This window comes from Chiloscyllium plagiosum, unplaced genomic scaffold (assembly GCF_037043375.1).
Source record: "Chiloscyllium plagiosum isolate Xiang-an unplaced genomic scaffold, Cpla_swu_hap1 HiC_scaffold_10, whole genome shotgun sequence".
In the NCBI taxonomy this organism is placed as follows: Eukaryota; Metazoa; Chordata; class Chondrichthyes; order Orectolobiformes; family Hemiscylliidae; genus Chiloscyllium; species Chiloscyllium plagiosum.
In genome coordinates, this window is record NW_028270148.1 from 10,399,754 (window position 1) to 10,413,581 (window position 13,828).

At 42.4% G+C, this 13,828-nt stretch overlaps 1 protein-coding gene across 1 annotated transcript in view; it reads right to left on the reverse strand.

Moving 5' to 3' along the window:
• Window positions 1-13,828, reverse strand: part of cd109 (CD109 molecule) — a 142,426-nt gene that overhangs the window by 62,747 nt on the left and 65,851 nt on the right. Inside the window, exons 19-21 of the mRNA XM_087991108.1 lie at window positions 9,907-10,024; window positions 4,013-4,126; window positions 1,797-2,015 (exon numbers count right to left, since the gene is read on the reverse strand). Coding sequence (XP_087847234.1) covers window positions 1,797-2,015; window positions 4,013-4,126; window positions 9,907-10,024 — 451 coding nt within the window. The remainder of the gene's footprint in view (window positions 1-1,796; window positions 2,016-4,012; window positions 4,127-9,906; window positions 10,025-13,828) is intronic.

A 13,828-nucleotide genomic window follows, 5' to 3' on the forward strand; every position in this document is an offset into this window, starting at 1 on the left:
CCTTCAAGCCAATTTTGTATCCAAGTGGCGAGATCTCCCTGTGTTCTATGTAATCCAACCTTGCTAACCATTCTACCATGTGGAACCTTGTTGAACATCTTGCTAAAGTCCATGTCGACAACATCATTGTATCAATTCTGTTCTTTATGTCACCTGGCATATTTTTGGTAAATCTCTCTTGCAACCTCTCCAAGGTCTTGACATCCTTCCCAAAATGTGGTGCCCCCTACTGGGCATAACCCTCTGGTGGAGACTAATCAATTATTTCATAATAGTTCAGCACAACTGCTTTGCTATGGCAAAACAATCCTCTCCATATCAAATCCCTAATCAGTGCCTTTTAATAACTTTCTTGCTGTGTCCAGTTCTGGTTACCCAGTTATAGAAAGGATATTATTAAGCTGCAGAGGGAGCAGAAGAGATTTACCAGGATGTTGCCAGGTATGGAAGGTTTGAGTCATAAAGAGAGATGGATAGGCTGGGACTTTTTTCATTGGACGGTAGGAAGTTGAGACGTGACCTGATAGAAGTTTATAAAATAATTAAAGCTATAGATCGACTTTATGGTCGTTCTCTTTTGCCCAAAAGGGGGCATTTTAAGACTGGGGGGGGGGCACATTTTTAAGGTGGGAGGAGAAAGATATAAAAAAGAAAAGAAGAGGCAATATTTTTACTTGGAGGGTGGTTCGCGTGTGGATTGAACTTCCTGAGGAAGTGATGAATGTGGGTACAATTACAACATTTAAAGAGACATTTGGATAGATACACAAAAAGGAAAGGTTTGGAGGGATATGGGCCTGGAACAGGCAGGTGGGACTACTTCAGTTTGAGATTACATTTGGTATGGACTGGTTGAAGTGAAGGGTCTGATTCTGTGCTGTATGACTCTATGATTCTATTTGTATCTGTGCAAGGGTTGTGACATATTAAAAATGATATCTTCAAACCAGACCATTAAGGGATAATTGCTAAGGGTTAATTGGACATGACAGTGAGTAGTTAGAGACAAGTGAAAGATTACTTGCCTGATGCAAAAACATCTTATTTTGGCTTTTGGGTTACTGTATAACCTTGCTTGTCAGTGGGAATCATATTTTAATGCAGTTGACACGTGGCCACCTGGATGATATTTTCAGCTTATTGTCTGCACAAAATCTGGAAAAGTACTGAAAGTACTGAGGGTAGTAAGCAATGGTGATACATCACGGAACCAGAACAGTATTAATATCAGGGACTCTGCAGCTCTCGTTGGACACCACCTTGGAGTGAGATCATGACTGGTGTCAGGAAGCTTGAGTTCTGCAGGCATGCCATCGTAAAATGGGGTCCGCGATGGGCAGAACGCAGTGACACTCGCTGTTAGACATGTCAAACGTGTCAAAAATCATTTAAGCTATAATTCCACTCATTAGTGTGTAGATATATTCTACTATGTCTAAAGTAGATTACAGATTTTATATATATATATCATAATATTTATATTTACTGGTATATATATTGCTTAATATAGATTGACTACCATACATATATAAATATATTTACTGATTAATACTAATTAATATACTAATATAACTGCTAATAATCTCATTAATTTGGATCACTTAACCCATAGAGTTATTTTTGTAACATTCCATCAAATCCACTATAACATATAGGCACGTGTGAAGGTGTATAATGATTGCATCTTGCGGGGATGTCCAGCCTACTCCTGTTACTTTTTCTACTCTTTCTGAATCTGCCGCATTTACTTCACAGAAAGAAACAAGGAATTGGAATCTGCCAAACCAAAACGCTACCTTTACTAAAACGTATTTGGTGACAGCGTCGAATGCAACTCCAGATGTGGCTTTAACGGTGATGGGAATCTTGCCAAGGCCCTTCATCTTGATGGGGAAATAAAATACATGGGAATCTTGACTCAACACAGAGCCTTTCAGCTTGTTGGGGTCCAGATCCTTCTTATCTGGTACGATGATGAAATCAAACAAATCACTTGGTTCAACTGTCACCCAAACCTGCACGTTAAAAAATATAAACAAGTTAGTATCTAGCCATCTGCAACATGAGTTAACCAGCCCTGTTAGTTCTCTCTCTCTCTCTCTCTCTCTCTCTGTCCATGACAAGCCTTTAGAACAACACTTACAATGAATGGCTCAACAAACCTATTAAAATGCTTATGGCTTTTTTAAAATTATTCTTTCATGGGACATGAGCATCACTAGCTGGGCCAGCATTTAAGTCCCATCCCTAAAATTCCAGACAGTTAAGAGCCAACCACATTGCTGTGGGTCTGGAATTCCTAAAGAACATTGGTGAATCAGGTGGGCTTTTCCGCAGCAATGGTTTCATGGTCATTGTTAAACTCTGACTTCCAGATTATTATTCCACCATCTGCCATGGGGGGATTTAAACCCTAGTCTCAAGAACACTTCTGGGATCTCAGGATTAATGGTCTCGCTATAATGTGACTGGGTCATCGCCTTCCCCTGTTCTAAGGGACAACTGAATTAATCACATTTAGAATGAGACAGTATTTCTATAAGCATTATTAAATTCATCCCCTCCCAAAAACAATACTCATGTTATTCTCAAAGGGAACTGGGTTCCGGAAAGTGGCAGCTGTGGGCTGGGAGCTGGGGGTGGTTGAGGTCAACATTGGATTTGAGAGTTGAGGTCCAAGAGCCAGGCGGCAAGAGAGAGGGTAAGGGGCAGAGCACGGGTCTGGAGCTGATAGGGATGACGTCTAGGAACAAGCAGCCTGGACCAGGGATCCAGGGATGGTACAGTGGTTCAGTGGTTAGCACTGCTGCTTCATGGCACCAGAGACTTGTGTTCAATTCCACCCTCAAGTGACTGTTTGTGTGGAGTTTGCACATTCTCTCCGTGTCTGTGTGGGTTTCCTCCTGGTGCTCCAGTTTCCCCCCACAATCCAAAGATGTGCAGGTTAGAGTGGGGTAGCCATGGGAAATGCAGGGTGACAGGGATAGGGATGGGTGGGAGGGGAATGGGTCTGAGTGGGATGCTCTTCGAGGGCCTGTGTGGACTCAATGGGCCGAATGGTCTGATTCCACACTGTAGGGATTCTATGTGCTGGTAATGGAAGCCCGAGGTCATTTGGCAGAGGTCAAAGTGGGGAGCCAGAGCCAGGAGCAGCGTGTCTGCTGATACCAGGAGGTAGAGAGGACATGTTTAGGTGCTATATGAGTGAAAATCTGACAGATGCTGTTAAAATGAAGATTGTGTTGATTGCTAAATTTAAATTTGAGACAGAGAGATCTGAGAAGCAGTAAATAGCAGCTGTCTGGTTAAAATGTTCCAGGTTTGGTCTTTGTATGATGGAAACCCATTGACTATGACCCCATCAATCTATGGAAGGTGTTATTAGAGTGATGGCAGAGGTATAAGTTAATTATTTTGAAAAACATTTATTGCTTACTTATACCTGTCGCTGTATGCCAATTTACATACTCTGATATTGAGGAACATTGAGCAGCCCTTTTGTGTGATGGCTTCAATTTTAATGAGTTTCATAATTATTGAACATATTGACGAAATCTTCTATCTCTACCTCTGTGTGAGTTTATGTCAACACAAATAGAGGCAGCAGTGTTACTCTGTGACCACCTCACCTAACAAATAAATGAGAATTGCAAATTAGACCCTGCAAGCCATGAAGTACACCCTGAGAATCACAAACAAAACCCTCTAGAGGAGCCATTGGAACAGAAATATAATTATGTCCTGCTGTGATGTTTATCAGGCTAAAATGGTCACCAATTTCTTCCCTTCAATTTTCTGCTCTCTGTATCCTCATACCAGTGATTACAATATGCTCTTTCTAGTAAATTGAAGCAGTCTTTCGCTCACTAATCTAATGCTATGGCAAGATGAAATGATCCCACAGTATTCATAAAATGACATTACTAATAGGTACGACGTAGGAATGCATTAACGTTTTATCCCAACTACAAAATATTCATGTAGGAGATTGAAACTGCAGGAGACGGATTACCTCCAGGTCCTGCTGAAGGTAGTTGAAAATGTTTATTTCCAAAATGAGTTGTTCGCCTTTGGTTACAGAGTACGGGAGGTTTAGTTCCAGAAAGAAAGATTTGAAGACTTCCAACTGTTAAACAGAACAAACTGGTATTAGCATAGACACAGGAACACAGGTCATAGATTTGGTGATGAACCCATCTGATGAAGACTGCTCTCAAGTAATTGACGAAGCCAAAACATGTGTTTAGTTTCAATGTGTTAGTTAATGAATGGAAATACCCCAGATCTCCTTCTGTTGGCAGAGGCAGATACAATGGTACTGACTTAGGACAAGAGAACATTACATATAATCACTTCTATATAGCTTGAATATAATACCTTCAGGCTGTTTCAAGGTAATTAAACCAAATAGAATTGAGTTGGTTGAGTCCTAAAAGACATAGCTGCTAGACAGGGTCTGTAACAAGTGGTGGGGGAACCAACAAGGGGGAGAAATATACTTGACCTCACCCTCACCTATCTGCCTGCTGCAGATGCATTGATCCATGACAGTAAATTGGGAGAGTGGTTGACAAAGTAGAGATAATGGGTAGGTACTCAAATTGGCATAATGTGACCAGTGGTGTCCCTTAAGGATTTGTGTCAGGGCCTCAATAAATCACATTTTTTTTAATGACTTGGATAATGGCATTGAAAGTCATACAACCAAATTTGCTGATGACACAAAGCTAGGCAGATTGTAGACAGTGTAGATAATAGCATAAAATTACAAAGGGACATTGATAGGTTAAGTGAATGAGCAAAACTGTGACAGATGGAGCTCATCGTAAACAAATATCAAGTTATCTATTTTGGACTGAGAAAGAATAGATCAGGGTGCTTTCAAGATGGTATGAAGTGGACATCCAAAGAGACTTGGGGGTTCAGGTGCGTAGATCTTTAAAGGGTCACAAAGAAAATGCAGAAAATAATCAAGGAAACTAATGGAATGTTGCCCTTATTTTCTAAAGGACTGAAGCACAAAGATGCAGATGTTTAAATAGAACAATTGGCCTTAGCAATATTATACAAAACTTTGGTTAAATCCCATTGTAGCACTTGGAATAGATCAATGCACCATACTTAGGAAAGATATATTGGCCTTGGAGGGAGGACAACATTGGTTGATAAGAATGATACTTGGACTTCAGGGGTTAACTATTGAGAAGAGATCATACAAACTGAGCCTGCTTTCTCTAGAATTTAGAAGATTGAGGGGGTGATCTGATCAAAGTCTTCAAGATATTAACATGAAAAGACAGGATAGATAAAGATAAACTATTTATACTTGTTGGGGAATTTTAGAACTAGTCTGAGAGTCAGATCACTTAGGAGTGATGTTAGGAAGCACTTCTACACACAAAGAGTGATAGAGGTTTGGAACCGTCTTCCATAAATAACAATGGATGCTGGATGAGTTGTTAATTTTAAGTCTGAGATACATAAACTTTTGTTAAGTAAAGGTATTAAGGGAAATGGGCCAAAGGCAGATATATGGAGATAGGTCAAAGATGATCCAGAATCTCACTGAATGGCAGAACAGGCTAGAGGGGCTGAATGGCCTACTCCTGTCCCTACATTTCTATGCTCCTAGTATTAGTAAGAGTGACCACCACACAATCCTTGTGCACTTCACATTGAGAATCATCTCATCGTGTTGTGTGGCTCTATCATGGTGCTAAATGGGACAGACTTTAAACAGATTGAGCAACTCAATACTGAGCATCTGTGAAGCACTGTGGGCCATCAACAGCAGCAGAAATATACTCCAACAGCAACCTGTAACCTCATATCCCCCACTCAACCATTACCATCTTGCTCGGGGATGACCCCTGGCTCAGCAAAGAGTGCAGGAGTCCATGGCATACCAAACCCCAGGCTGTCTAGTATATATTGTGGTTGGGTCCACAAGTACCATCTGGATGCCTTGGGTAGATTCATGGGCACCAGCTTTGCTTACTGGGATTAACTTAAATCATTGATTGAAGTGGAGAAGGGTATGAAATGAAGTCTTCAGCAATTAAGAGGGTCAATATTGATCAGGTATTTCCTTTTATATATTTCTTAATAACTCGTTACATTTACATCTGAAAAACATCATAGATTCTTGTGAAAGATCAGGTTAGATGCAGAGCAAGTACACAATACTGTTTAACACCACAGAATTTGGCACTCAGAAACTGGTACGGAAAACCTGTTCACTCATCACAACAACCCCCTCCTGGTCAGAGACATTCTCATAACATCAGTAAACCCTTTCAGATATTAAACGCCTCAGAGCACTCTATCACTCCTCTGCCTTCTCCTCCCATTGTCTTGAACACATTTCCATTCCAATATTTATCCAATTCTCCAGATGTCTGTGGGATTGTTAGTGGGAATGACACATCACCAATGGTGAGAAAGTGTCAGGGATAGAGGATGATCAATATAAGGCAGTGCAAGATTACAACATATTACGGAATAAATCCAAGGTGCCATTTGAAAGCAAGGAACAAAAATTATGAGAAATAACTCCCTTTCAGGCTCCACTAATCAAATTTGTGAACAGCCAAGATGCTGTGATTTATTTTGCTTTTTTTTTGTTTGGGAAGGGTATTAAAGTGTGTACGTGGAATAAAAAGAACTGAATGTAACAACTTTCATAAGCAACGCTTTAGGAAGTAACAACTTTCTTCAAACCCTTTTCTCTGGAGCCATCTTGTGGCTACGTTTGAATTTCACATCCTGCCCAGAAATGAGAAATTAAACCGGAACATAACCCTTCTAGATTCTTGTCAGAGCCTTCCTGTTACACTATTCTCCCATGACAAAGTTCCATATTCCAGTCCTTTCTCATGCATGGTTTGACAAAAATCTCACAAGGTCAGAATTAAAATTAACAACTGACCTCAAACCATTTGCTGAAAATGTGTTGCTGGAAAAGCGCAGCAGGTCAGGCAGCATCCAGGGAACAGGAGAATCGACGTTTCGGGCATAAGCCCTTCTTCAGGAATGAGGAAAGTTTGTCCAGCAGGCTAAGATAAAAGGTAGGGAGGAGGGACTGGGGGAGGAACGTCGGAAATGTGATAGGTGGAAAGAGGTCAAGGTGAGGGTGATAGGTCAGACTGAGGTGGGGGCGGAGAGGTCAGGAAGAAGATTGCAGGTTAGGAAGGCGGTGCTGAATTCGATGGATTTGACTGAGACAAGATGGGGGGAGGGGAAATGAGGAAACTGGTGAAATCCGAGTTCATCCCTTGTGGTTGGAGGGTTCCCAGGCGGAAGATGAGGCGTTCTTCCTCCAACCGTCGTTTTGTTGTGGTCTAGCGATGGAGGAGTCCAAAGACCTGCATATCCTTGGTGGAGTGGGAGGGGGAGTTGAAGTGTTGAGCCAGGGGTGGTTGGGTTGGTTGGTCCGGGTGTCCCAGAGGTGTTCTCTGAAACGCTCCGCAAGTAGCCGGCCTGTCTCAGTCAAATCCATCGAATTCAGCACCGCCTTCCTAACCTGCAATCTTCTTCCTGACCTCGCCGCCCCCACCCCAGTCTGACCTATCACCCTCACCTTGACCTCTTTCCACCTATCACATTTCCGACACCCCTCCCCCAAGTCCCTCATCCCTACCTTTTATCTTAGCCTGCCGGACAAACGTTCCTCATTTCTGAAGAAGGGCTTATGCCCGAAACGTCGATTCTCCTGTTCCCTGGATGCCGCCTGACCTGCTGCGCTTTTCCAGCAACACATTTTCAGCTCTGATCTCCAGCATCTGCAGTCCTCACTTTCTCCTCAAACCATTTGCTACTAACAGCAAACTCAACCACCCTTGAAGTGCTTCCTAACTTCGCTCCAGAAAGATCTGTCATTAAGGAGATAGAGTGACATGGTGTCTTGGGACAGCAATCCCAAGAGTGAGGCGAATGCTTTGGAGGGAGAGATTCAACTCCCACTGTGGCAAGAAATCTGGAACTATAAAGCCAGTTGTAAAAACTCACCTGGTTCATGAATGGCCGAAGGGAAGGTGTTGTGATGGAACCAGGATCAGGTGGCTCTCATTGACCTTGAGATTCCTGATTGAGGTTGTTAACCTAAATTAATCAGGGAGCTCTGGCTGACAGACATAAGCAGGAGCTTCAATCCATAGAAGATGAGGAAGATCACAAACCAGAACAGCCACCAGTCCTGGATCAGCCACTACAAGCAGCAAGGCAGACGCATGAGGAAGTCATTGCTCAGTTGTTTAATTAAGGGCTAATGCTGTTCTCTGGACAGTTTTATATTTGGACTTGGTCCAATTGTATTTTTGCATTTCGGGGCAGGGAACAGTTTTCTTTTGTTGTTGCTTCTGTGCTGTTATCAGTTCTACACAATACAATATGACTTCAACCTACATTTTTAAAAAAGGGGGTTCAGGAGGTCTGTACGTGCTGTGTATTGTGCACGGGTAAAGAATGGGTGTCTTGGTGAGGGGATACTGGCCTCTGTGCAGTTATTTCAGAAGGAAATAATTAGGGATGGGTGAGAAATGCTGGCTTTGCCAATGACACCTATTCCCTATGAAAGAATTAAAACCAAATTATAGAGCTACTCAAGCACAGAAAGATTGTTGATTTTAATATTGTTATCTCTTGTGTTTATTGTCTGTCCCTAATTAGCTTGCAGGATCAGAGGGCAATTTGCAGTCAATCTCATTGTAGTCGGTTTGGGTCCTGCACTCGGAGATCCATTGACAAACTTCCTTCCATAAAAGGCACTGGTGAATCAGAAGGGTTTTTCAACAACGGGTTACATGGCCACCATTGGACTAGCTTTTAAATTTTAGATTTTTATTGAATTCCTTTTTAACTAACTGCAAGATGTGATTTGAACCCATATCCCCAGAACATTGGTTTAGGACTCTAGATTGCTAACTCAATGACATCACAGTACTCCAAAGCCTCCCCTCAGTTTTATTTCTAAATGCCATTCCTTACAATGAAGATTGACCTCTGGGTTATAGATGCAGAAACAGGACCTATCCACCAGATTGTGCTGAGTGTGTGTTAGGACCAAGTTACAGCAAAGAACAGTGGGACACAGGAACAGACCCATTGGCCCACCAGTACTGTGCCATTTCATGATGCCTTTCTAAACGGAATGTCTTTTGCCTCTATGTGGTCCGTATCCCTCTATTTCCCTCCTATTCATGAAATTGTCAACATGCCTCTTAAACACTGACATTGTATCTGCTTCCACCACCTCCTCTGGCAGTACATTCCAGTCACTCACCACCCTCTGTGTAAAATAACTTGCCTCTCACACCTCCTTTAAATTTGCTTCCTTATACCTTAAACCTACGTCCGCTATTAAGTGACATTTATACCCTGGGGTAAAAAAAGGTCCAAGTGTCCATTCCATCTGTGCCTCTCGTAATTTTGTAAACTTCTATCAGGTCACCCTTTATCCATCAACGTTCAAGTGTAAACAAGCCAAGTTTGTCCAATCTCTCTTCATAGCTAATACCCTCCAAACCAGGCAACGTCTTGGTAAACCGCTTCTGTACTCTCTCCAAGTTTGGAGCTCAGATCTCCCCTGGTCTCTTGAAACAACATAATCTATTGTAAGGCCTTTCCTAAAGCACAAACACATAAGAAACAGGAGAAGGAGTAGACCATTCATTCCTGCTGCGCCATTCAATATAATCATTGCTAATCTTGAGCTTCAACCCATGACCACTCCCCATACTCCTTAACTCCCTGACAGACAAAATTCTGTCCATCGCAGCCTTGAATCTATCCAACTTCAGAGCACCTGCAACCCTCTGGGCTACAGAATTCTAAGAGGAAATTTTGCCTCAGCTAAATTCAGAAATAACAGACCCTTTATTCGGAGACTGAAAGGTGGGGTTGACTTACCTGAGCAGGTCTGGTGGCCAACTGAAGTCCTTTGTTCTCGGAAATCACAAAAGCATTGGCAATCCAGGTGGTGAGGGAGTCTGGAACTGTTCTCTGGAAGCTAACATTTGAACTTGAACTAACCAAAAGAAAAGAACTATGAGAGGAATGGTCATAAAGTGTGGTTAAAACCTTCCTATGGTAGAATACTGACATGTTTAGGCATATAATTCTTTGAAATTTACATCACATACAGACAGGGTGGTTAAGAAGGCATTTAGCACGCTTGCTTTCATTGCTCAGACCTTTAAGTATCGGAGTTGGGAACGCCATGTTAGGGTTGTACCGGACATTGGTAAGCACTCTTCTGGAATATTGTGTTCAGTTCTGATCTCCCTGCTGTAGGAAGGATTTTATCAAACTGGAGAGGGTTCAGAAGAGATTTACCAGGTTGTTGCCAGGACTGGAGGGCTTGAGTTATAAGGGAGTGGCTGGATCTACTGGGACTTTATTCACTCAAGCATAGGAGATTGAGGGGTGACCTTGTGGAGATTTATAAAATCATGAAGGGCATAGAATTGCAGGTATTTTTTTCCCTAAGATGGGGGATTTCAAGACTAGCGGACATATTTTAAGGTGAGAGAAGAAAGATTTAAAAAGGAAATGAGGTTTACAAGAGAGTGATTTGTGTGTGGAATGAACTGCCAGAGGAAGTGGTGGATGTGGGTACATTTACAGTGTTTACAAGAAGTTTAGATAAGTACATGAATAGGAAATGTTTGGAGGGATATGGGCCAAATGCAGGAAGCTGGGGCTAGTTTAGTTTGGGTTTGTGTTTGGCATGGACTAAATGGACCAAAGGTTCCATTTCCGTGCTATATGACTCTACGACTCAAAGTCATGCACCATCCTCTCCTGGGAATGTACCCGTCTCATCATTCAATAAAATACCCCCAGCTAACAGCATTACAGAGGCGCTCCGATGTACCTGTTTGCTTAAAGGAAGCTTGTTTCCAACACTCCTGGCATTAGCATATCTCACCCTTTTGTAAAGAGGTTTCCCTTGAATCCCCAGTTGGATTTATCAATAGATGTCTTACATCCATGTTCTCTTGGTTTTGAATGCCATTACATGTTTACATGCATTTTCCTTATCAAACCTCTTGTTCTTGTGCAGATTTTTGACATTCATGCATTTCATTGTTATTTTAGTATCTGTAACCTTCTGCTGATCTTCCCCTGACCTTCCCCTTACTGCTCCTCACCTTTCTCAACAAGAGAAAACCCATCACTTTTCCTCCTCACTTTCCAGCTCTGAAGAAAAGTCACATCGGAGTCAAAATGTTTACTCTTTCTCCCTCTCCACTGGTGTGCATATACCTCCTGGGTTTCTCCAGCACTCTCAGGTTTTATTTCAAATTGCCAACATCCATTGTACATTTGTTTGAAAACTTTCCAATCTACCCTGGTATCGTCCATGTCAATCATTCCTGCACCTTCCCCAGTGCTTCTCTATTCTTTCTACAATATGGAGACCAGAACTCTGGAGAATAAGTGCAATACTTTGCTTAAAATCATTTCATGACCTTGAATTTGAACACCTAACATTGTATCCGTGAGGTGATTTTCTAGACACAAATGGTTTCCATGCCTAGGTATTGATGAGGTACGTTTCTACCTGTACCCCCTCCCCCCTCCAGCCAAAGACCAAACATATCAACATTATACAGTCATAGAGTCATATACCACAGAGACAGGCCCTTCTGGCCCAACTAATCCATTCCGACCAGATTTCCTAAACTGTACTAGTCCCATTTGCCTGTATTTGGTCTATATCCCTCTAAACTCTTCCTACTCATGAACCCATCCAAATGCCTTTTTAAACAAGAGTGAGGACTGCAGATGCTGGAGATTAGAGTCAAGAGTGTGGTGCTGGAAAAGCACAGCAGGTCAGGCAGCATCCGAGGGGCAGCAAAATCGACGTTTTGGGCAAAAGCCCTTCATCAGCTTCCTCTGGCAGCTCATTCCATACACGCACCACCCTATGCGTGAGTACGTTGTCCTGCAGGACTCTTTTATACCTTTCCCCGCTCACCATAAACCTATGCCCTCTAGTTTAGGACTCCCCCACCTGGGGAAAAGGCCTTGGCTGTTCAAACTATCCATGCCCCTCATGATTTTATAAACCTCTATAAGGTCACTCCTCAGCCTCCGACACTCCAGGGAAAACAGCCTTAGTCTATTCAGCATCCCTTTATAATTCAAACCTTCCAGCCTTGGAAACATCCTTGTAAATCTTTTTTTGCATCCTTTTCAGTTTAATAACATTCTTCCCACAGCGGGGCAACTGGAATTGCATGCAGTACTCCAAATGTGGCCTCACCAATCTCTTGTACAGCTGTGACATGATGTCCCAACTCCTGTACTCAATGATCTGACTAATGAAGGCAAGCATGCCAAATGCCTCCTTCACCATCCTGTCCACTTGTGACACACTTTCAAGAAACAACGTACCTGCACCCCTCAGTCTCTTTGTTCAACAACACTCCACAAGGCCCTACCATGAACTATATAAGTCCTGCCCTGGTTTGTCTTACAAAAATGCAATATGTCACATTCACCTAATTTAAACTCCATATTAAAAGTAAAGCAGCCTAGATACAGTGATAGTGGTCATTACACTAATGGTGTAGTGATACTGTCCCGAAATCTGAACCCCAATAATCATTCATCCCCTTGGTCATCAAGAATCTATCTCCCTCTGCCTTAAAAAATATTTAATTCTTCATCCACTGTGTTCTGAGGAAGGGAATTTCAAAAACTTTCAATCCTCTGAAAAAAAAACCTTCATATGCCATTCCTTAGCCCACTGGCCCAGCTGATCAAGATCTAAGAGTCTTAGATATCCTTCTTCACTGTCCACTGTGCCGCCAATTTTGGTGAAATTCCTGGAACGCTCTAACAGGACTGTCTTTCTGGATGGACTGTAATGGTTCACACAGAAGATTCAACATCATCTGCTCAAGGGTAACTAGACAGGCGACATTTCAGCAATGACCTCGTTCCAAGAATAATCTGCCCAGCCTGGGACAGACAGCTCTGCACACCCATCCTCGGAGCTGCTTTCAACTGTTTTAATCAATCTGCTCAGAGATATTGTTACAGACTTCTCGCCAATGTGGCACTCGAACCCAGGCCTGCTGATTCAGGGGTAGGGACATTATCACTACACCATTAGAACAATGACAACTGCCACTGTACCTACGTCTGCGTTGTCTGTAACATTTTTGAATCAACTTGAGAATGAGTTTGTTTTTAATCAAGCCAAACCACGTGCACCTATAACAAATGATTCATACAAACATATGAAAAAAAAAGACCTGGCCACTCAGCCCTTTGAGCCTGCTCTGTCATTCAATAAGATCGTGGTTGACCTGATCTTAACTGAACTCTATATTCCTGCACCTCTCTGATAAACTTTCATCCCCGTCGTCATCAAGAATCTATCTCTCTCTGCCTTAAAAATATTTAAAGTTTCTACTCCTACTGCCTTTTGAGGAAGGGAATTCCAAAGACTCTCAATCCTCTGAAAGAGCCAGGTGGCACAGTGTCTCAGTGGTTAGCACTGCTGCCTCACAGTACCATATGGCTAAGTCCACATTCCTGAAGGGGTGAAATATCCGTGGTGATTCATTAGTGCCCTGGCCTGGGAAGGTGTGGAGTACAGTGAGAGACGTCAGCAGGAAGGAGTAGAGGCCAAGCCAACATTCCAGAGGGAGCAGACAAACGTAAAGTGAGTGTGCTACTATTGAGGCTGTGGATAACCCAAGTGTAGATAGAAAGGCAAGTGATGAGAGTGACACAAAGAGTCTGCAGAGGGAAATAAACAGGTTAAGTGAGTGGGCAAACACTTGGCAAACAGTATATAATGTGGGGAAATGTG